Source organism: Elephas maximus, chromosome 7 (genome assembly GCF_024166365.1).
Source record: "Elephas maximus indicus isolate mEleMax1 chromosome 7, mEleMax1 primary haplotype, whole genome shotgun sequence".
NCBI lineage: Eukaryota > Metazoa > Chordata > Mammalia > Proboscidea > Elephantidae > Elephas > Elephas maximus.
This window is the reverse complement of record NC_064825.1, coordinates 134,660,003-134,684,260: the sequence shown is the minus strand read 5'-3', so window position 1 is coordinate 134,684,260 and position 24,258 is coordinate 134,660,003. Positions and strand designations below refer to the sequence as shown.

Here is a 24,258-nt window from a genome sequence, read left to right as displayed (position 1 = left end):
ACCAGCAGGAGAGGACGCCAGCACAAGGCTCCAAGCCGGAGGCCAGAGCCCCAGTGGTCAAAGTCAAGTGTCTCTGGTAGAATTGCAGCCCCGCACCATCCGGGGCCCTGCCTGTCTGGAGAACTGGCAGGTGGGAGCCCTTCACCTGCTCCTCTGGGAGGTGCTCACCAGGGCTCCTAGAGAGGGTGGGCAGCTGCAATTACTCAGGGTAGCCACTGGAGGGCACTGTGGGACAGGGTAAGGTGGTAACATAAGGTTAAAAAAAAAATTTTTTTTTTGAATACTAATTACAGTAACTTTGTAATCACAGCTGCAAGCCTGCTACTTAGTGCACGCCAACTCTGCGTAAATCGGATGTACGCCCAGGCTCCAGCACTTCCTTGCTGGCAGTGTGCCCAGGCCTCAGTTTCCTCATCTGTCAAATGTGGGTAACAGTATGAGCTATTGATTCAGTGGCACCTGGCAGGAGGCTGGGTGGCTGGCGGCGCTCAGTAGCTGTTAGCGGGTTTGCTTTATATACAAAACAAAAAATAAAAACTCCGCTGGCGTGGGCTCGACGCCAACTCATGGCGACCCCACGTGTTACAGAGCAAAACTTCTTCATAGGGTTTTCTTGGCGTAATTTTTTAGGACACGGGTCACCAGGCCTTTCTTCTGCAGTGCTGCTGGGTGAGCTCAAACCACCAACCTTCAGGGTAGCAGCCAACTGCAACCACTTGTGCCACCCAGGGACCTGGCTGCTTTATATGAGGTCACTGAGATCTAACAATTGGGGGAGAAAATCCAAAAACCAAACCTGATTCAGGCTCACAGTGATCCTATAGGACAGAACAGAAGTGCCCCATAGGGTTTCCTAGGCTGTAATCTTTATAGAAGCAAACTGCCACATTTTTCTCCCGTGGAGTGGGTGGTAGGTTCGAATCACCAACCTTGTGCTTAGCAGCCAAGCGGTTAACTACCGCACCACCAGGGGTCCTTTATTCTTGGGGAGACAGGTACCTCCCATTATTCACATTTTACTCATGGAGAAACTGAGGCTTGGGGAGGGGTACTAGACAGTAGCAGGCCTGCCTGGCCGAAGCTCGTCCCGTCACTGCTTGTCCCATGACTTTGGTCTGTCTCCTTCATGGGTGGTGGTGGAAGAGCCTGCGTCCACAGCTCGCCCTGCTTCTTGGATCTGGAGCCCCATACACCCAGGTCTATGACCCCACAGGAGGGCCCACTCCAGGGGTTCAGGTGGGACTCACCGTCTGACTCGGAGGCAGCCCTGAAGATCAGGTAGCTGCTGGGGAGGGGCTGCGTGATGGAGCCCACGCTCTCACCTTTGGGGCCCTGCAGAGGCAGATGGGTGTCACGTGTGGGGACCCCCAGGGACAGGTGGGCACACAGACACTGCCATGCAGACCCACGCACAGACACACATGGACACCCCCAGGACTGGGGAGGGAGAGACCCTGAACAGAGGAGCAGAGCACTTGACAAGGAGGCAGGAAGCTCCCCATGGGCATCTGAAGAGGGCTGTCAGCATGACAGCCATGTCCCAGCCCCCGCCCACAGGTGCATGTTCACGGCCCACATGGATGGGTCCAGCAGCCCAGAATCCCCCTGCCCCTGCATCCTGCCCCCCACCCCCCCGTCCGTCCCCAGCCACCTTCATGGCCCACACAGACTGATCCAGCAGCCCCAAATCCCCCTGCCCCATTCCCAGCCACCTTCACAGCCCACAGGGACTGGTCCAGCGGGTGGAAGAGCTTGAAGCAGAAGCCGTCCTTCTTGGAGGGGCGCTCCAGTAGCTGGCAGCAGTGCAGCAGCACGGTGCCCACCCACTGGCCCACTGAGGGCGTCTTGTAGATGAGCAGCACCCCGGGCTTCAGCACACACCACAGCTTCGTCCAGCTCTTCAGGGTCCCGCGGATCTGCGGGCGGGGCGGCGTCAGTGCTCACGGGCAGCTGTGTCCAGGGCAGGGGTGGTGCCTGGGGGCTGAGGGCTGCTATGGGTGGAGTTGTGACCCCCAAAATGTGTGTTGAGGCCCTAAGCCCTGTAGCTGTGGATGGGCTCCTGATTGGAAGTGGGGTTTTCTCTGTTATGTTAATGAGGCCATCCCAGGGCAGGTGGGTCCTAGCCCGAACCATTTCTGAGCCATCATGGCAGCAGATCAGACACACATGGGGGAAGGGAACAAAGACAACAAGACAGGCCATCTACAAGCCCAGGAATGCCAAGGGTTGCTGGAAGGTACTAGAAACTGAAACAGACCAGGAAGGACTGGGGGTGTTTCTGTTAGGGCAGCTGGGGAACCAGGACAGAGGCAGAACAGGAGAGGGCGTGAGTGTGCCCTTCCCCTCTGCACCCCGTCTCTGGGTGGTGTCTTGAGCCCACTGTGCCAAGGCGTGGGCTGAGTGGGGTCAGGTGCCCTCCAGGAGCACAGGGCAGAGCTAAGGGCTTGCTTGGGGCCGAGCTGACAGAGGCTGTTAGTTTTCAAGGTATGAACAGGCCTCCTGACCCCAACCCTGGTCCTTGCCCTGAGGCTGGACCCTCACCACCCCTCCTCTGTGCTCCACATGGGGCTCCACGGGCACTTGGAGGGGCTCCATGGGCACTTGGGGGCCCCATGAGCACTGGGGGGCTCTATGGGCACTCAGGGAATCCACAGGTACTCGGGGGCTCCAAGGGCATGCAGGGGTCCCATGGGCACTCGGGGGGGCTCCATGGACACTTAGGGGCCCAATGGGCACTGGGGGGACCCCACAGGGGCTGGGGGGCTTCACAAGCAATCAGAGGCTCCATGGGCACTGGGGGGCTCCACTGGACTGGGTTGCAGCAGGAAAAGTGGAATGCAGTGATAGACACACTGGCCATCCCCAGAGTGGTGGGGTACATGGTGGGGGAGGCCTCCTGGGAGAGCTGTGGGCCCCCTACCACCCTCCACTCCCCCATCCCTTCCCTGCTCACCTTCAGGCTGTCGGCCATGATGACCACGCTGGGGTCGGTCAGCGCGCTGAACAGCTGCTTGGTGGCACGCTTCTTCTCCTGCCGGTAGTTCTCCTTCTGTGCCTGCCCGGGTACCAGGCAGTCAGAGAGGGGCCTCTGGGTGGCCACTAGCTCCTACCACCTCACCGCCTTCCAGAAGAGAAGCCTCCGCCAACCCAGGGATGGGAACGGGCAGAGAGAGGAGGGTGTGGGGGCATGGAGGTGGCTGGTGCCCCTCCTCATGGCAGGGGGCTCACTGGCTCAGGTGCCCCTCCCTGGGCATCCTCACCTTGAGAGTCTCCTTCTTGGTGACCTTGGCTGTTGGGGACACACACTCCTTGTCAGACCCGTTGCATAGCCTGTACTCTGCCTGCAAGAGTGGTAGTAGGGGCCATTGGTGTAGGCTCAGTGGGGGGGCGGGGGGCACAGAGCAGTCAGAGACTGCACCCCTCTTCTCCCTGCCTGGCACCCCCCTCTAGGCCCACCATCACTTCCCAGGGTAGGGGCAGAGATGGAGGAGGGGTGAGCGAGAGCTTGGGAGTGTTCCCCCAGGCCCGGTGACTCCCGGCACCTGCACTGTGCTCCCTGCTGGGAATGTGGGATGGGGACGCTCCCTCCCCCAGGGCTGGGGGGCTGCAGACACACGGAGAGGGGGCAGGGGGCTCAGGGGCAGGGAGAAAACACAGGGACCATCAGGGACAGGGCTGATCTGAGAGGCTGGGGGGAGGGGTGCCCCAGACGGGGAGGGTCACCAGGAGAGGGACACCCAGGGAGGGAACACCAGGAGGCCCCAGAGCAGAGGCAGGTGGGACAGGTGCAGTTTGCAGAGGTAGAGCTCTGACACGTTGTTGTTAGGTGCCGTGGAGTCCCCAAAAGAGCAGCATCCCCCTTCCCTGCCTTGCTTCCCCCCATAGTGCCTGGGGGCGGTGGATCTGTGCCTCAGCCACAGCCAGGAGCCTAGCCCTGAGCAGAGAGGGGTCAGCAGGTACGGGCGGGGATTGTGTGGCTGGAGACCGGTACCCCCTCTAACCTCCCCGCCCTGTCCCCTTAGATCCGCCCTCTCTCAGGCCTGCCCGTGTGGTCTGGAAGAGGCCTGAGCCCTGGCTCACAAGCCGACTGTGGCTGAGAGCAGCAATCTGGGGATCATGGCCCTGGAAGGGAACGTGGTCCTTTTACAGATGGGGAAACTGAGGCCCCAGGTGGGGGTCTGGGGATAGTGGGGACACAGGCCAGGATACATGCTCTAGACCGGGGCACGGCAAACCACGACATCCCAGGGCCAAATCCCGCCTGGTGCCAGCTTCTGGTTGGCCCTGAGCTACGAATGGCTTTTACGTTTTTAAACGGTTGAAAACAGAATGAAAAGAATACCTGGTGACATGTGAACATGACATGAAACTCAAATGCCAGTGCCATAAATGAGGTATTACTGGACCACAGCCACGCCCACTCATTTGCGTATTGTCTGTGGCTGGTTTCATGCTACAAAACCAAAAAACCAGGACTCGTGGTGACTCTGTGTGTGTCACAGTAGAACTGTGCTCCACAGAGCTTTCAGTGGCCGATTTTTTGGAAGCAGATGGACAGATCTGTCTTCCAAGGCACCTCTGGTTTGACTCAAACTGCCAACCTCTTGGCTGTGCCACCCAGGGACTCCTTCGCCTACCAGGGCAGAGCTGATTGCGACAGAGACCACTGGACGCAGCCTAAACTAGCTGCTCACTGGTCTTGACAGAGTTAGCTGGCTGAGGACCTCCAGGTGGGGAAGTCATGGAGCTGGGGCAGGAACGATGAGAAGACAGCACCTGGGTGATGAGTGTCTGCTGGACCATGGCCTGGTGATGGGGCTCGTGGGCACGGGCTGATGGACAAGACACCCCAGGTTCCCTTCCTGGGCTCCCCCGAGCACGGCCCCTCCCTGGGCCCTGAGTACTTGCTCAGGAGACATGCCCGTAGCCCTGCTGTTTGCACATGCTCTTCCCTACGGCCTGGCAGCCCTGCTCCTTCCTCAGGCCCTGCTAAGCTGTTTTCTAGGAAGAAGGCCCCCTCTGACCACCCCGCTGGCATTGGACCCTGGTGAATGCACCTGCCCTAGGCCCGCCCAGGCTTTTCGCAATGACAACCACAGACCCGTTTCTGTGGTCACCTGCTTCCTGGCTCAAGCTCCTGCCCCTGGGGCCAGCTATCTCCCCAAAGTCTGCCTGGCACTGTCAGGCAGGGGCTTGGAAAACATTTTGAATGAGAAGCGAATGGATGAATAAGCCCGCTGCCAATACCTCACTGCCCAGGTGTTCACCAGATGTGACTGACCGAAGCTGGGCTTGTTTCAGGCAACGGGATGAGGGCAGGAGAAACTGGGGTGGCGGGGACCTAGGTGGATGGAGGCCTGGCACCCCTCTGCACCTCAGCCTGGCCAAGGCTGGGCAGGGTCCAGTCACTGAAGTCCCTGCCCAGCACAGCAAGGAGGGCCACTGACTCCTTCTTTTGAAAGGAGAAAATAGCCCACGGCCCCCATGGCCCCCTGTCCACCGCTACGCCCTGTTGTCCACCATTGCATGGGGAAGTGATGAGCACCCAGAAAATCAGAATTGATGTTCAGAACAACAAGCTTCAGTCTTGTCAGACCAGAGAATTGCAGCCTATGGGAGTTACTTTAAAATACAATTTACCAACAGAATGGGAAAAATATTTGCAAATCATATATCTGATATGGGTCTAAAAAAAACAAACCTTTTGCCTGTTGAGTTGATTCTGACTCATATTGACCCTCCCTGTAGGACAGAGTAGAATTGCTCCATAGGGTTTCCAAGGAGTGGCTGGTGGATTGCAGCTACTGACCTTTCTTTCTTTTAGCAGCTGAGCTCTTAACCACTGCACCACCAGAGCTCCCATTAGTCATTAGGGAAATGCAAATCAAATCTCAATGAGATATCACCTCACACCCAATAAGGATGGCTATTATCAGAAAAGCAGAAAATAACTTGTGTTAACAAGGACGTGGAGAAACTGGAGCCCTCGTCCATCACTGGTGGGAACGTAATTGGTGCAACTGCTGTGGAAAGGAGTTTGGTGGTTCCTCAAAAAGGTAAAATTAGAATTGCTACGTGACCCAGCAACTCCACTCCTAGGTATATACCCAAAAGACTTGAAAACAGAGACACAAAGAGATACTGGTACACCAGTGTCCACTGTAGCACTATTCACAGTAACCAAAAGGTGGAAACAACTCAAGTGCCCATCAGCAGATGAGGGGATAAACACAATGTGGTCCATCCATACAATGGAATATTACTCAGCCATAAAGAGAGATAAGTGCTCATACATGCTACAACAGGGATGAACTTTGAAAATGTTACACTGAGTGAAAAGATACTGTGATGGTTAAGACTGTGTGTCAGCTTGGCTGGGCCACAATTCTCAGTGTTCATATGTGATCACTCCCATGATGGGATCTGCTGTGAGTAGCCAATCAGTTGAAGGGAAGTTTCTTTGGGGGTGTGGCCTGTATCCGAATATAAGCAGACGTTCTGGCTTTTTGCTTGCTCTGGGTCCTGTGGCTGCCTCCTGCCCATCTGGCCTCCGGCTCTTGGGACTTGAGCTAGCAGCTTATCTGCTGATCTTGGTATTCGCTGATCTTCACAACCTGTGAGCGGAGCCCTGCTCTCTGACCTGTCAGTCTTGGGTTTGCCAACCCCTGCAGCTACATGAATCGGGAGAAGCCCCTATCCTAATCCACAGACTTGGAACGTTTCAGCCTCTATAGTTGCATGAGCTGTTTCTTTGATATAAATCTCTCTCTATATATTTATATGCTTTACTAGTTTTGCTTCTCTAGAGAACCCAGCCTAAGACAAATACAGACACAAAAGCACATATACTGTATAATCCCACTGAAATATCCAGAATAGGAAAATACATAGAGATAGTTGCCAGGGGCTGTGGGGGGTGGGGATGGGGAGTAATTGCTTAATGGGTATGGGGTTTCCTTTTGGAGGTGACGAAGATGTTTTGGAACTAGGTAGAGGTGATGGTTGCATAATGTTGCGAATGTACTAAATGCCACTCAATTCTTCGCTATAAAATGGTTAATTTCATGTTATATGAATTTCATCTATCTGTACGACTCCACCATATGTCTGTCAGTTTCTCATACTGTGGTGGCTTAAGTGTTACTGTGATGCTGGAAGCTATGCCACTGGTATTTCAAATACCATAAGGGTCACCCGTGGTGGACAGGATTCAGCAGAGCTTCTAGACTAAGACAGACTAGGAATAAGGACCTGGTGGTCTACTTCTGAAAAAACTGGCCAGTGAAAACCTGAATAGCAGAGGAACATTGTCCGAACAGTGTCGGAAGGTGAGCCCCTCAGGTTGGAAGACACTCAAAAGATGACTGGGAAAGAGCCGCCTCCTCAAAGTAGAGTCAACCTTAATGATGTGGATGGAGTAAAGCTTTCGGGACCTTCATTTGTTGATGTGGCAAGGCTCAAAATGAGAAGAAACAGCTGCAAATATCCGTTAATAACTGGAAGGTGGAATGTACAAAGTATGAATCAAGAAAAATTGGAAGTCGTCAAAAATGAAATGGAATGCATAAACATCGATACCCTAGGCATTAGTGAGCTGAAATGGGCTGGTGTTGGCTATTTTGAATCAGACAACCATATAGTCTACTATGCTGGGAATGACAACTTGAAGAGGAATGGTGTTGCATTCGCTGTCAAAAAGAACATTTCAAGATCTATCCTGAAGTACAACGCTGTCAGTGATAGGATAATATCCATACACCTACAAGGAAGACCAGTTAATACGACTATTATTCAAATTTATGTACCAACCACTAAGGCCAAATACGAAGAAATTGAAGATTTTCCTCAACTTCTACAGTCTGAAATTGATCAAATATACAATCAAGACGCATTGATAATTATTATTATTATTATTAGTGATTAGAATGTGAAAGTTGGAAACAAGAAGAAGGATTGGTAGTTGGAAAATTTGGCCTAGATAATAGAAAGGACACCGGAGACCTCATGATAGAATTTTGCAAGACTAAAGACCTCTTCACTGCAAATACCATTTTTTCACCGACATAAACGGTGACTATACACATGGACCTCGCTCAGATCGACTACGTCTGTAGTAAGGGACGATGGAAAAGCACAATATCATCAATCAGAACAAGGCCAGGGGCCAACTGCAGATCAGACCATCAACTGCTCATATGCAAGTTTAAGCTGAAGCTGAAGAAATTTAAAACAAGCCCACAAGAGCCAACATACGACCTTGAGTATATCCCACCTGAATTTAGAGACCATCTCAAGAATAGGTTTGACACATTGAACAGTAATGACCAAAGAGCAGAAGAACTGTGGAATAATATCAAGGACATCGTATATGAAGAAAGCAAGAGGTCATTAAAAACACAGGAAAGAAAGAAAAGGCCAAAATGGATGTCAGGAGAGACTCTGAAACTTGGTTTTGAATGTCGAGCAGCTGAAGTGAAAGGATGAAGTAAAAGAACTGAACAGAAGATTTCAAAGGGCAGCTCAAGAAGACAAAGTATTAGAGCGACACATGCAAAAAGCTGGAGACAGAAAACCAAAAGGGAAGAACACGCTCAGCATTTCTCAAGCTGAAATAACTGAAGAAAAAAATTCAAGCCTCCAAATTCAACAGTGAAGGATTCTATGGACAACATATCGAACAACGAAGGAAGCATCAAAAGAAGATGGAAGGAATACACACAGTCCCTGTACCAAAAAGAATTGCTTGACGTTCAGTCATTTCGGAAGATAGTGTATGATCAAGAACCTAGTACTGAAGTACTGAAGGAAGAAGTCCAAGATGCACTGAAGGCACTGTCAAAAAACAAGGCTCCAGGATGTAATGGAATACCAACTGAGATGTTTCAACAAACAGATGCAGTGCTGGAGGTGCTCACTCGTCTATGCCAGTAATTTGGAAGATAGTGTCATGCGTTGAACTGTGCCCCCTCAAAGTATGTGTCAACTTGGTTAGGCCATGATTCCCAGTATTGTATGGTTGTCCTCCATTTTGTGATTGTAATTTTATGTTAAAGAGGATTAGGGTGGGATGTAACACTCTTGCTCAGGTCATATCCCTGATCCAATGTAAAGGGAGTTTCCCTGAGGTGTGGCCTGCACCACTTTTTATCTTACAAGAGATAAAAGGAAAGGGAATGGAAGAGAGAGACACGGGAACCTCATACCACCAAGAAAGCAGTGCCGGGAGCAGAGCATGTCCTTTGGACCTGAGGTTCCTGCACAGAAAAACTCCTAGACCAAGGGAAGATTGATGACACAGACCTTCCTCCAGAGCGAGCAGAGAAAGCCTTCCCCTGGAGCTGATGCCCTGAATTTGGACTTCTAGCCTACCGGACTGTGAGAAAATAAACAACTCTTTGTTAAAGCCACCACTCGTGGTATTTCTGTTACCACAGCACTAGGTAACTAAAACAGACAGCTACCTGGCCAATTGACTGGAGGAGATCCATATTTGTGCCCATTCCAAAGAAAGGTGATCCAACAGAATGCAGAAATTATTGAACAATATCATTAATATCATGCATGCAAAATTTTGCAGATGATAATTCAAAAACGGTTGCAGCAATATACTGACAGGGAACTGCAGGAAATTCCAGGTGGATTCAGAAGAGGACGTGGAAACAGGGATATTACTGTTGATGTCAGATGGCTCTCGGCTGAAAGCAGAGAACACCAGAAAGATGTTTACCTGTTTTATTGACTATGCAAAGGCATTTGACTGTGAGGATCATAACAAGTTAAGGATAACATTGCAAAGAACGGAACTCAGAACACCTAATTGTTCTCATACAGAACCTGTACACAGAACAAGAGGCAGTCCTTCGAACAGAACAAGGGGATACTGCATGGTTTAAAGTCAGGAAAGGTGTGCGTCAGGGTTGTATTCTTTCACCATGCCTATTCAATCTGTATGCTGAGCAAATAATCCAAGAAGCTGGACTATATGAAGAAGAACAGGGCATGAGGATTGGAGGAAGACTCATTAATAACCCGCATTATGCAGATGACACAACCTTGCTTGCTGAAAGTGAAGAGGACTTGAAGCACTTACTGATGAAGATCAAAGACCACAGGCTTCAGTAAGGATTACACCTGAACATAAAGAAAACAAACATCCTCACAAGTGTACCAATAAGCACCATCATGATAAATGGAGAAATGATTGAAGTTGTCAAGAATTTCATTTTATTTGGATCTCCAATCAACACCCATGGAAGCAGCAGTTGAAAAATAAAACAACGTATTGCATTCGGCAAATCTGTGCAAAAGACCTCTTTAAAGTATTAAAAAGTAAAGATGTCACTTTGAGGAGTAAGGTGTGCCTGACCCAAGCTATGGTATTTTCAATCAACTCAAATGCATATGAAAGCTGGACAACGAATAAAGAAGACCGAAGAAGAACTGATGCCTTTGAAGTATGGTGTTCGTGAAGATTACTGAATATACTATGGACTGCAAGAAGAACGAACAAGTCTGTCTTGGAAGAAGTACAGCCAGAATGCTCCTCAGAAGCAAGGATGGTCAAACTTCATTTTGTGTACTTTGGACGTGTTATCAGGAGGTACCAGTCCCCGGAGAAGTATATCGTGCCTGATAAGGTAGAAGGTCAGCGAAAAGGATGAAGGCCCTCAGTGAGATGGACTGACACAGTGGCTGCAACAATGGGCTGAGGCCTGACAGCCATTGTGAGGACAGTGCAGGACCCGGTAGTGTTTCATTCTGTTGTACAGAGGGTTGCTATCAGTCTGAACCAACTTGACGGCAACTAACAATTCTGACTGATAGAAACCCATGTGACAGAGTAGAACTTCCTCATACAGTTTCCTAGGCTGTAATTTTTACAGCAGCATATTTTGAGGTCTTTCCTTCCATGGAGCCGCTAGGCTTTTTTGAACTGCCCACCCTTCAGTTAGTAGATGAGCACTGAACTACTAAGCCATACTGATGGATGGATTGGATGGATGGGTGGATGGGTGGATGGGTGGATGGACGGATGGATGGGTGGATGGGTGGATGGATGGGCAAGTGGGCTGGTGGGCAGGTGGGCACATAGGTAGGTAGGCAGATAGACAGTTAATGAATTAGTTGTTAGGTTTTCTATCCAGTGAAAGTTTCCAACTTCTCGCATTCCAATCAACAGTAATTATCAATGCATCCTGATTGAACGTTCCATCAATTTTGGACTGCAGAAGTTAGTAAAAATCTTCAATTTATGGTCTCAACCTACTTGGAGCAAAGGAGCATGAAGAACACCAAAGACACAGGTTTTATGAACCCAAGAGACAGAAAGGGCCACATAAGTCAGAGACTACATTAGTCTGAGACCAGAAGAACTAGATGGTGTCTGGCTACAACCGATGACTGCCCTGACAGGGAACACAACAGAGAACCCCTGAGGGAGCAGGAGAGCAGTGGGATGCAGGCCCCAAATTCTCATAAAGAGACCAGACTTAATGGTCTGACTGAGATAAGAAGGGCCCCGGAGGTCACGGTCCCCAGACCTTTTGTTAGCCCAAGACTGGAATCATTCCCAAAGCCAACTCTTCAGACAGGGATTAGACTGGACTGTAAGATAGAAAATGATACTGGTGAGGAGTCAGCTTCTTGGCTCAAGTAGACACATAAGACTATGTGGGAAGCTCTTGTCTGGAGGGGAGATGAGAAGGCAGAGGGAGACAGAAGCTGGCTGAATGGACATGGAGAATACAAGTGGAGAGGAGTGTGCTGTCTCATTGGGGGAGAGCAACTAGGAGTACAGAGCAAAGTGTATATAAATTTTTGTATGAGAGACTCACTTGATTTATAAAATTTCACTTACAGCACAATAAAAAAAATCTTCAATTTCTTAGTGGTTGTTTTGTCTGTCAGTCTGTCGTACTGTGGGGGCCTGTGTATTGCTGTGATTCTGGAAGCTATGCCACCAGTATTCAAATACCAGCAGTGTCATCCTTGGCGGACAGGTTTCAGCTGAGCTTCCAGACTAAGACAGACTAAGAAGGAGGTCCTGGCAGTCTACTTCTGAAAAAAATTAGCCAGTGAAAACCTTCTGAATAGCGGTGGAACACTGTCTGATACAGTGCTGGAAGGTGAGCACCTCAAGTTGGAAGGCACTCAAAAGATGACTGGGGAAGAGCTGCCTCCTTAAAGTAGAGTCAACCTTAATGATGTGAATGGAGTTAAGCTTTCGGGACCGTCATTCGCTGATGTGGCAGGAGTCAAAATGAAAAGAAACAGCTGCTAAAACCCATTAATAATCAGAATGTGGAGTGTATGAAGTATGAATCTAGGAAAACTGGAAATCGTCAAAAATGAAACGGAACACAAAAAGATCGATACCCTAGCATTAGTGAGCTGAAATGGACTGGTATTGGCCGTTTTGAATTAGAAAATCGTATGGTGTACTATACCAGGGATGACAAATTGAAGAGTAATGGCATTGCTTTCATAGGGAAAAAGAACATTTCAAGATGTATCCTGAAATGCAAAGCTGTGTGTGATAGGATAATATCCATATGCCTAGAAGGAAGACCAGTGAAAACGATTATTCAAATTTATGATGCACCAACCACTAAGGCCAAAGATGAAGAAACTGAAGATTTTTACTAACTTCTGCAGTCTGAAATTGATGGAACATGAAATCAGGATGCATTGATATTACTGGTGATTAAAAAGGAACGTGAAAATTTTGCCCATAGAATCCTTCAAAATTGCAACTTGAAGTGTGATTTTTTTCTTCAGCCGAGCACATTCTTCTCTTTTAGTTTTCTAACTCCAGATCTTTGCATATTTCGTTATAATACTTTCTTTGTCTTCTCGAGTCACCATTTGAAATCTTTTGTTCAACTCTTTTACTTCAACATTTCTTCCATTCGCTTCAGCTAGTCTACCTTCAGAGTCTCTTCTGACATTTATTTTGGTCTCTTCTATCTTTTTAATGACCTTTTGCTTTCTTCATGTATGATGTCCTTGATGTCATCCCACAACTGGTGTAGCCTTCGGTCAGTAATGTCGGTGGTTGTTAAGGTTGTGTGTTAGCTTGGCTGGGCCATGATTCTCACTGGTTTGGCAGTTATGACGTAGTTGGCAGTTATACGATGATGTGATCCCTTCTATGATGAGATCTGATCTAATGTGATCACCTCCATGATGGGATCTGCTGTGAGCAGCCAATTAGTTGAAAGGGAGTTTCCTTGGGGGTATGGCCTACATCAAATATAAGCAGACTCTCTGGCAAGGCTCTTGGGCTTTTCCTCACTCCAGATCCTCCAGCTGGCTCCTGTACGTCTGACCTGCATTTTTTGGGACTAGAGCTAGCGGTTTACCTTACCTGAGGTCTTGGGTTCACCAGGTCGTCTGACTATGTGAATCAAGAGAAGCCTGACCTACAACCACATGAGCCATTTCCTTGATATAAATCTCTTTATACAGATATTTATAGGCTTTACTGGTTTTCTTTCTCTAGAGAACCTAGCCTAAAACATTTGGTATGCAAAGACATTCTAGAGAAGCAAAATTGTAGGAATCAGTTTTCTTAATTGGTTCTCAAGTCTGGTTAGTCTTAAAGATGTTGACAATTCTGCTCACAGTAGTAAAGCAGGCACTGCTAATCTGTGGTGTGAGGTGGCAATAGAAAGATGCAAAATATCACTACCGATAGACTAGGTATTGGTGAAAGGCGAGACTCTGGGTGACTGCATATATGATACCTTTCTACAATTTTGTCATAATGAGAAGTATAAGGAAGCTGGTTAGTTGGTTCTACTTTCGCTAGACAAACTGGTGAAAGAAAGAGAGATGAGCTCAGGGCTTCAGAGTCAAAGCTCAAATGCTGCATAAATGACCTCAAAGTTCCCACTTGTGCCTTGAAAGAAAGCCTTATTTCTTGTAGTAACAGAGCTGATATTGCTGAAAACCAAACCCAGAGTCTTATGGTAAGAGCAGCTGAATTACAATGCCAACTCAACTGCCAATCTCAAGAGGTGTCTGAAGTTAAAGTGTGGGCGTTGACTGGGAAGAAATGGGATCCTGAAACTTGGAATGGGGACATATGGGCAGATAATCAGAAAGCTGGAGACACTGAGCCCCTGAATTCCGTTGAATCACTCCTGCCAGCAGAACCAGCCCTCTCACTCCCATCTGGAGAGATTACATCACGTTTGTCTGTGGTTACCATAATGGACAGCAGAGTCAAAGTAATCAGAATAGTATGACTTGTATGGACTTATGGTGTTGGCTACTTAGTCATGGTGTCCCTAGGAGTGACACAGATAGGAAATCTAATAAATATTTACTTGATCTGTACCAGCGCATGAATTCTAGGTCAAGTGAAAGGCAGTCCAGCTCAAATCACCAGAGTAGAGAGTCACGGCCCCTCAGTCAATTCCCAGACTTAAGCAGTTTACAGACCCAGAACCCCTTGACTGAAGAGGAGGCCGGGTCCCCTCGAGGATGGACTCCAATCCACTGCCGAACACTGGTGCTGTGCATTTGTCTCCTAGCCTTCCCCACAGGGGTCTACAGAGGAAGGACTCCAACACACTGCCGAACACTGGTGCTGTTCATTTGTCTCCTAGCCTTCCCCACAGGGGTCTACAGCTCTCTTAGTTACCTAAACAAACAAAATAAACCCAAACCCAGCGCTGTTGAGTCGATTCTGACTCATAGCTACCCTATACGACAGAGTAGAACTGCCCCACAGAGCTTCCAAGGAGTGTCTGGTGGATTTTAACCGTCGACCCTTTGGTTAGCAGCTGTAGCACTTAACTGCTACACCACCAGGGTTTCCCTTAGTTACCTAGTGCTGCCAAAACAGAAATACCACGAGTGGATGGCTTTAACGAAGAAATTTATTTTCTCGCAGTCTAGGAGGCTAGAAGTCTGAATTTAGAGTGCCAGCTCTAGCGGAAAGCTTTCTTTCTCTGTCGGCTGTGAGGGAAGGCCCCTGTCATCAATCCTCCCTAGTCTAGGAGCTTCCCAGTGCAGGGACCCCAGGTCCAAAGGACGTGCTATTGTCTTGGTGGTATGAGGGCCCCATGTCTCTCTGGTCGATTCCCTTTTTTAAATCACAAAAGAGATTGACTTGAGAGACAACCTAGTCTTATAGATTGAGTCCTGCCTCATTAACATAACTGCAGATAATCCCACCTCATTAACATCATAGAGGTAGAATTTACAACACATAGGAAAATCACATGAAATGACAAAATGGTGGACAATCACACAATACTGGGAATCATGACCCAGCCACGTTGACACATATTTTTCGGGGACACAGTTCAATCCATGACAATGGCCTTTTACCAGAGTGACCGTTCATTGGGGAAAAGGTAATAATCAGACTCTTTGGGGATCACTGGATACTGGCTCTGAACTGACACTAATTCCAGGAGACTCAAAATGTCGCTGTGGCCCACCAGACAGAGTGGGGCATGTAGCAGTCATGTATTAACGGAGTCTTAGCTACTGTCTGTCTCACAGTATGTCCAGTGAATCCTCAGGCCCATCCTGTAGTGATTTCCCCAGTTCTGGAATGCATAATTGGAATATATACACTCAGTAAGCGGTAGAACCCACACACAGGATCCCAGAGAAGTAGAGTAAGGGCTTTTATGGTACGAAGAGCCAAGTGGACGTCACTAGAACTGCCCCTGCCTACCGAGGAAAATAGTAAACCAAACGCAATACCACATTCCTGCAGGGGCTGCAGGGATTACGGCCACCATCAAGGACCTGAAGGATGCAGAAGTGGTGGTTCCCACCACAGCCCCATTCAACTCGCCTATTTGGCCTGTGCAAGAAATAGATGGATCCCAGAGAACGACAGTGGATTATCGGAAACTTAACCAGGCGGTGACTCCAATTACAGCTGTTGTTTCAAGTGTGCTTTCTAATGATTGAGAAAATGGATACGTCTCATACCTGGTACGCAGCTCTCGATCTGGCTGACGCTTTCTTCTCCAGACCTATTTCGAAGGACCATCAGAAGCAGTTTGCCTTCAGCTGGCAAGGCCGGCAATACACTTCACTCGCCTGCCTCAGAACTACATCAACTCTCCAGCCTTATGTCTTAATTTAGTCTGCAGAGACCTTGATCACCTTTCCTTTCCACAAGACATCACGCTGGTCCATTACATGGATGACAGTATGCTGATTGGACCTTGTAAGGAAGAAGTGTCAATGACTCTGAACTTACTGGTACAACATTTGCATGCTAGAGCGTGGGAAATTAATCCCACAAAAATTCAGGCACCTTCCACCTCAGTGAAATTTCTAGGGGTCCAGCAGTGGTGGCCATGTCAAGACATTCCTTCTAAAGTGAAGGGTAAGTTATTGCCTCTGGCTCCTCCCACAACTAAAAAGGAGGCACAATGCCTAGTGGGCCTCTTTGGATTTTGGAGGCAACATATTTCTCATTTGGGTGTGCTACTCCGGCCTAATATCAAGTGACTCGAAAAGCTGCTAGTTTTGAGTGGGGCCCAGAACAAGAGTAGGTTCTGCAACAGGTTCAGGGTGCCATGCAAGCTACTCTGCTACTTGGGCCATATGATCCAGCCAATCCAATGGAGCTTGAAGTATCAGTGGCCAATAGGATGCTGTTTGGGGTCTATAGCAGGCCCCTGTTGGTGAATCACAGTGCAGATCCATAGGATTTTGGAGCAGAGCCCTGCCATCCTCTGCAGGTAACTACTCTCCTTTTGAGGAACAGCTTTTGGGTTGTTACTGGGCCTCAGTAGAGACTGAATGCTTACCCATGGGCCACCAAGTCACCATGCGACCTGGACTGCCCATCATGAACTGGGTGCTGTCTGACCCACAGAGTCATAATGTTGGATGTGCACAGCAGTACTCCACCATTAAATGGAAGTGGTATAGACAAGGCTGGGCCTGAGCAGGACCTGAAGGCACAAGTAAGTTGCATGAGGAAGTGGCCCACATGCCCATGGTCTCCACTCCTGTCACACTACCTTCCATCTCCCAGTTTGCACCTGTGGCCTCATGGGGAGTTCCTTATGATCAGTTGACTGAGGAAGAAAAAACTCGTGTCTGGTTTACAGATGGTTCTGTGTGACAGGCAGGCACCACTTGGAAGTAGACAGTGGCCACACTGCAGCCCCTTTCTGGGACCTCCCTGAAGAACAGTGGCCAAGGGGAATCCTCCCAATGGGCAGAACTTTGAGCAGTGTACTTGGTTGTTCACTTTGCTTAGAAGGAGAAATGGCCAGATGTGTGACTGTATACTGATTCACGGGCTGTGGCCAATGGTTTGGCTGGATGGTCAAGGACTTGGCAAGAACAAGATTAGAAAATTGGAGACAAGGGGGTATGGGGAAGAGGTGTGTGGATAGACTTCTCTGAATGGGCCAAAGAAGTGAAGATATTTATGTCTCATGTGAATGCTCACCAAAAGGTGACCTCACTAGACGAAGATTTTAACAATCAAGTAGACAGGATGACGTGTTCTGTGGAAACCAGTCATCCTCTTTCCCCAGCCACTCCTGTCATGGCTTAATGGGCTCATGATCAAAGTGGCCATGGTGGCAGGGATGGAGTTATGCATGGGCTCAGCAACAAGGACTTCCACTCAACAAGGCCGACTTGGCTACAGCCACCACTGAGTGCCCAATCTGCCAGGAGCAGGGACCAACACTGAGTCCCCAATACGGCACCATCCCTCAAGGTGATCAGCCAGCAACCTGCTGGCAAGTTGATTACATTGGACCACTTGCATCATGGAAAGGGCAGCAGTTTGTTCTTACTGGAATAGAAACTTACTCTAAATATAGATTTGCCTTCCCTGCAGGCAATGCTTCTGCCAAAACTATCATCTGTGGACTTACAGAATGCCTTATCCACCGTCATGGTATCCCACACAACACTGCCTTGGATCAAGGGACTCACTTCACAGCAAATGAAGTGCGGCAATGGGCCCATGCTCATGGAACCCACTGGTCTTACCGTGTTCCCCATTATCCTAAAGTAGCTGACTTGACAGAATGGTGGAATGGCCTCCAAAAGACATAATTACAGCACCAACTAGATAGCAATACCTTGCAGTTAGGGCAGTGTTCTCCAGAACACTGTATATGCTCTAAACCAGTGTCCAATATATGGTGCTGGTTCTCCCATGGCCAGGATTCACGGGTCCGGGAATCAAGGGGTGGAAATGGGAGTGGTACCACTCACTATTACCCCTAGTGACCTACTCAAAAGATTTTTGCTTCCTGTCTCCTGACCCTATGTTCTGCTGGTCTAGAAGTCTTAGTTCCAAAGGGAGAGATGCTCCTGTTTGGAGACACATCCATGATTCCATTGAACTGGAAGTTCAGAATGCCACCTGGCCACTCTGGACTCCTTATGCCTCTGAATCAACAGGCAAAGAAGGTAGTTACCCTACTGGCTGGTGTGATTGATCCTGATTACTAAGAGGAAATCAGAATGATATTATACAATGAAGGGAAAGAAGAGTATGTCTGGTATACAGGAGATCCCTTAGGGTGTCTCTTAGTCCTACCATGTCCTGTGATTAAAGTCAGTGGAAAACCACAGCAACCCAGTTCCAACATGACTACTAACAGCCCAGACCCTTCAGGAATGAAGGTTTAGGTCGCCCCACCAGGCAAAGAACCATGACCAGCTGAAGTGCTTGCTGAGGGCAAAGGGAACACAGAATGGGTGGTGGAAGAAGGTAGTTCTAAATACCAGTTACGGTCATGTGACCAATTGCAGAAACTAAGACTGTAATTGTTATGAGTATTTTTGTTTTATATGTGTGCGTCAAATATTTTGTTTTCTTCATTCATAGAATGTAAGATGTAAACAGGGCTAGCGTGTTTTCCGTTGTGTGTTAGTTGTATCATAGTAGGTGCAAGTAGGGCTTTGTAATTGTCTTCATTCAGCGATTATGTACGGTTTAAGGAGATGTGTACAGGTGCCAAATCGACACGGGTGGGCTGTGGCTGTTAACATTACGTGTCACCTTGGCTGGGCCACAATTCTCAGTGGCTTGGCAGTTATGATGCAGTTTGACAGTTGTATGATGTGATCACTTCCATGATAACGTTTGATATAATGTGATCACCTCCATGATGGGATCTGCTGTGAGCAGCCAATCAGTTGGAAGGGAGTTTCCCTGCGGGTGTGGCCTGCATCGAATTTAAGTAGACTCTCTGGCAAGGCTCACGGCTTTTGCTTGCTCTTGATTCTGCAGCTGGCTCCTGTCTGTCTGGCCTCCGGTTCTTGGGACTAGAGCTAGCAGCTTACCTGTGGTCTTGCCTGCTGATTTTGGGTCTGCCAGCCCCTGTTGGCTATGTGACTCAGGAGAAGCCTCCAGCCTGACCTACGGATCTGAGACATTCCAGCCTCTACAACTGTGTGAGCCATTTCCTTGATACAAATCTTTTAATATAGTTATACGCTTCACTGATTTTGCTGCTCTGGAGAACGCAGCCTAAGACAGTGTTCAATGTGTCAAATGCAGATGGTCTCTAAATTCACCTAGGACATACTCAAGGTCATACTTTGGATCTCGTAGAATTGTTTTAATTTTCTTCAGCTTCAACTTGAACTTGCATATGAGCAATTGATGGCCTGGTCTGCAATTGGCCCCTGGCCTCGTTCTGACCACTGATACTGGGCTTTTTCCTTGTGTCTCTCCACAGGTGTGGTCCCTTCGATTCCTGTGTTTTCCACGCGGTGAGGTCCACGTGATTCCTGTGTTTTCCACGCGGCGAGGTCCACGTGATTCCTGTGTTTTCCACGTGGCGAGGTCCACGTGATTCCTGTGTTTTCCACGCGGCGAGGTCCACGTGTACAGTTGCTGTTTATGTTGTTGAAGGAAGGTACTTGCAGTGAAGTCATTGGCCTTGAAAGACTCAACTCTGCCTTGAGGAAGGAGCTCTTCCCCAGTCGTATTTTGAGTGCCTTCCAACGTGGAGGGCTCGTCTTCCGGCACTACACCAGGCACTACACCAGGCACTGTTCTGCTGCTCTTCGTAAGGTTTTCACTGGCCAATTTTTTCAGAAGTAGCCCACCAGCAGAACCTGGGGCCAGAGTGGGCACGAACCCCACACATGGTGCCCTGGTCTCAGGGTCCTGCCAGCAGGGTCCCAGCCGGTCAGAAGGGCCCATCTGGGGAGTTGGGTGTGTATGTGCACGTGTCTGCGTGTGTGCAGTCCGTGTGTATGTGTATGTATGTGTGTGTGCATGTGTGTACACGTGAGTGTACGCATGCATGTGGTGCGTGCACGGGTGATGTGTACGTGTACACACATGCATGCTTGTGCCCGAGTGTGTGCATGTTTGTGTATGTGTTTGCACACAGCTGTGCACATGTGTGGAAACCCTGGTGGCGTAGTGGTTAAGAGGTATGGCTGCTAACCAAAAGGTCGACAGTTCAAATCTACCAGGCGCTCCTTGGAAACCCTATGGGCCAGTTCTACTCTGTCCTACAGGGCTGCTGTCAGAATCGACTCGATGGTGACGCGTTTGGTTTTGGTGCGTGTGTGTGTGTGTGTGAGTGTGTGCACCTGTGTGTACTTCTGTAGAACTCAGCGTCACCCTGGAGAGGGTGTTCCAGGTGGAGGGAACAGCGCAGGGAAGGAACTGTGCCCCCTGGGGTGGCGTCCCCAGAACAGAAAGCTCCTTGTCTACCCCCAACACCGCTGACCGCCCGCCCACCTCCTCCCCATTCCTGTTTCCCTACCTCTCCGCCACACCTCATGCCTAGAAGGTCGCTTTGAGAACAAAGCTCTGTTGATCACCCTTGCCCCCTTGCCGTATCCTCCTTGGTGGGACAGCTTGGGACCTGGAAGTGCTCTCCCTGAAATAGGCTTCCTCCAACCGTTTCCTGCTGTCCCCAGGGCCAGGCTCCTGGCTCCCTGTTCTCCCCCGTAGGCTCTTACCGGAGGCACCTTCGTGGCGGAGCCTGGGGTCGTAGGCCCTTCATCTCTTGGCACCACTGTACCATTGGGCTCCATGTCCTTCCCTGCAACAGAGTGGCAGCGGTGAGGCATGGGACAGGGCGGCTGGAAGCAGGGTGGCCTGGGAGGGGCAGGACACCAGACCGAGGTGGCATCAGTGGCCCAGGACCCTATCCCAGGGAAATGTAATCAATGCCGGGGAGCATCATTGCCAGGAGGTACCCAGAAGCTCTGGCCCAGCCCCCAATCCACAGGGAACCCTGGTTTGCTGACCCGAGACTAGGGCTCGTGTGCCACTGCGGCTTGTCCTTTGCAGTTACTAAACCCCAGTCCCTGCAGTTTTCAGATGAAGAACGTGGCCCCAGACTCCAACGGCTCACAGCAGGCTCAGGGTGCCTGGGCCACAGCTGCCTCCCACCCCTGCCCCCACACTCTGGCGGGGATAACACTGCCCCTGAGTGATCAGACCCTGTCCCCACAACCCCCCTGTGAGGCCCCCATCTTTTTTTCCAGCACAGTGCAGGGAAGGAGGGAGCACGAGGGGTCTGGGTTCTCTCCTGGGGAAATCACCCCTCATTGGCTTTGTTTGGAAGCTGGTTTCTAAAGCCATGCGTGATGGGCTCCCCAAAGCCAGCGGGGGTAGGCAGCAGGAAGGAGGGGACAGGCACAGGGAAGCCCGAAGCCAAGGGGCACTTCCGCTGCTTCCTGTGGCTCGGTGGGCTTGCTGCCTGGGTCCCTGGTGCTGAGAAGCAGGGTGGTTACACCCGGGGGTGACATTTACCCTGCCGAAGCCACAGGCCACCGCCACCCTCCCTGACTGACTGGCCAGGCAGTGAGAGGTGGGGCAGTGGGCAGAGGCACTCACAGAAGCAGCCGGAAGGCTGGGGGTTCTGGTGACCTACTTCCTGGGAGCCCTGGGAAGGGGATGGGGAGAGAGAGAGTGGCTCTCTGGAAACGACAGCTCAGTGGAGCAAGAAGGGACTCTGCCCTTGGGGCCCAGGAAAGACCCTGGAACAGCGGCTGTTCAGGGTCACTGGATATCCCTGCCAGCCTCCTTGCTGTGACTGACCCCCTGGACCTCTGCGTCCCATCTGAAAAGCCCCGGCTGGGAGGAAGCAGGGCTTCTGTCCATTTTTAATGAAACCAGTGGCTGCTGAGTCGATTCTGACTCATGGTGACCCCATGTATGTCAGAGGAAAACTGAGCTCCATAGGGTTGTCAAAGCTGATTTTTCAGAAGTAGATTGCCAGGCCTTTCTTCGTAGGTACCTCTGCATGGACTCAAATCTCTGACCTTTTGGTTAACAGCTGACATGCTCACTGTTTGCACCACCCAGGAGCTCCCTCCATTTTCAAGGGCCCTCTAATTCCAAGGGTTTTGGAACGCTGTCTGGGGGCTCAGCTTCTGGCAGGCAGCCCCCTCACCCCATCCCAAAGCAGGCGCTACCTCCTGGGCCAGGAGCGCTGGAGGAGGCCCCGTGGACGGAGGGAGCAGGAGTGCAGCTCCTCGGAAGGCCACGGCCTGGATGTTCTCGAAACCTGCCCACCTCCTCAAGGCGGGACCCAGCCCCGTCCTGGGCTGCCTAGGTCAGCACTCTGGGGACTCCCTTGGACAGACCACAGCCTATGAACCAGCTGCCCCCTAGCCCCTGCCCTCACTCCTGCCCCGGCCTGTGGGTGCAGCGCACGCGGCAAAGGGTAAATGTTTAGGATTTCCTCCTTAGGTGATCCTCTTTCCTGAGCCCCTGGCCAGCTGTGGGGCTTTAGACAAGACCCTCCTGCTAGGGCCTCAGCTTCCCCAGCTGTTTGTGTCCAGGACTGGGCGTGGCCCTGGCCAGATCGGAGATCCTGGGGTCTGGTCCCTGCTTGCCCCAGCTCCTCGGCAGCAGGGATGGATAACATGGCCAGCGGGTGGTGGGAGAAGGGACCACAGGCCAAGACAAGGCCAGGCTGGGCACTGTCAGGCTCACGGTGGAGAGAGGCCTGTAGACCAGGTGCCAGCCCTGCCCCACCACCCACCCCGTGCTCTGGGGGCAGACTCAGCCCCGACTTGGCTGGGGCCTGAGACAATGACAGCATCCACAGGTGGAGCTGACACCGTGCCTCATACGCTGAATCTACAAGCAGCATGACAGTGGCCCTCGACTGCACTGCTCCCTCCCAGAGCGTGGGCCCCTTCCTAGCGGGAGTAGGTACTGATGTCACGCCCATTTTACAGATGAGGAAACTGGGGCCCACGGAGGTGCAGCAGCTGCCCAGGGTCACCTGGCCAGGAAGCAGCAGAGCTGGGTTGGGGCTCAGGCTGGCCTACCCCCGGAGCCTGTGTCCCGAGGATGACAAGGTGACTTCCAGGGTCCCCTCCTCGACCTTGGCAGCCAGTAGGGCTTCCTGTGGATCCGAGAGTTTTGCCAAGAAGGCCACCTTTCCTGGTGCCCCACTGCTTTGCAAACCCCTTTGTTCATTCAATCTACCTGGCACCAGGTCAGGGGAGAGTGGGGCAAGGCTCTAGGCCAACCTCCCTGGCTGGGAGCAGCACAGAGAGGACGAGGGGGCTGCCCATGGTCATACAGCACAGCAGGCGGGAGTCCCGGCCCCACAGCTGCCCCAGTGTCCTGCCTGCCCTTCCCCTCCTTGACTTGTGGGCACTGACCTGGGCCGAGCGGGCACAGCTCACTCTCTCCACTGAAGAGCAGGTTGCGGGTGAGCTTGCGGGGGTCGACTTTCTGAGGGGTAGAACACGGGGGGCAGATTGAGAAGCGGCGCCGGAGAAAGGCCTCCTCTTTCATGGCGTGGGCAGCTGGGGGTTTCTGGAGGAAGTGGAAACACACAGGTCACACCTCCCTGGAGACTGGGCTCCATAGCCCTGCCCATAGGATTCCCAGGGACTCCCCCTTTCCTCAGTCCTGGATGGCCTCCCACCTGCCCAGAAAGGGGACCCAGATAAGGCAGAAATGACAGGTTGTCTTCAGTGCAAGCCTCTCTCATACTTGGGCCATCTGAGAAGTGGGACCAGGAGGAGCCGGGGGGTTGGCAGGGGTGGCTGCCCAGAAAGGCTTTGCTGAATGCCTAGCTTCCCTGAGGCCCCCCAGGGAGGAATGTGACGGAGCCCCGTGGCAGGAGGCAGCACCCCCCCCGCCCCCAGGCATGGGGCCCATCACAGTATGCAGGCATCTTTTGGGCTGCCTTTTGCTGAAAACCCCTACGCCCAGGCCCAGCGAGGAACCGGGTCTATGGGATCACGGCCACCACTGAGTGGGCCAAGGTGGCCAATGACTCCACTGGGTGGCCAGATTTCCCCTCC

At 50.8% G+C, this 24,258-nt stretch overlaps 1 protein-coding gene across 2 annotated transcripts in view; it reads right to left on the bottom strand.

The window, feature by feature from the left end:
- Nucleotides 1-24,258, bottom strand: part of OSBPL5 (oxysterol binding protein like 5) — a 96,953-nt gene that overhangs the window by 21,612 nt on the left and 51,083 nt on the right. For both annotated transcript variants that reach the window (XM_049892801.1, XM_049892800.1), the window contains 6 exons: nt 23,608-23,764; nt 20,941-21,023; nt 3,261-3,341; nt 2,954-3,055; nt 1,713-1,916; nt 1,248-1,332 (listed from right to left, as the gene is read on the bottom strand). In XM_049892801.1, coding sequence (XP_049748758.1) covers nt 1,248-1,332; nt 1,713-1,916; nt 2,954-3,055; nt 3,261-3,341; nt 20,941-21,023; nt 23,608-23,743 — 691 coding nt within the window. In that variant the 5' untranslated portion in view covers nt 23,744-23,764. The remainder of the gene's footprint in view (nt 1-1,247; nt 1,333-1,712; nt 1,917-2,953; nt 3,056-3,260; nt 3,342-20,940; nt 21,024-23,607; nt 23,765-24,258) is intronic.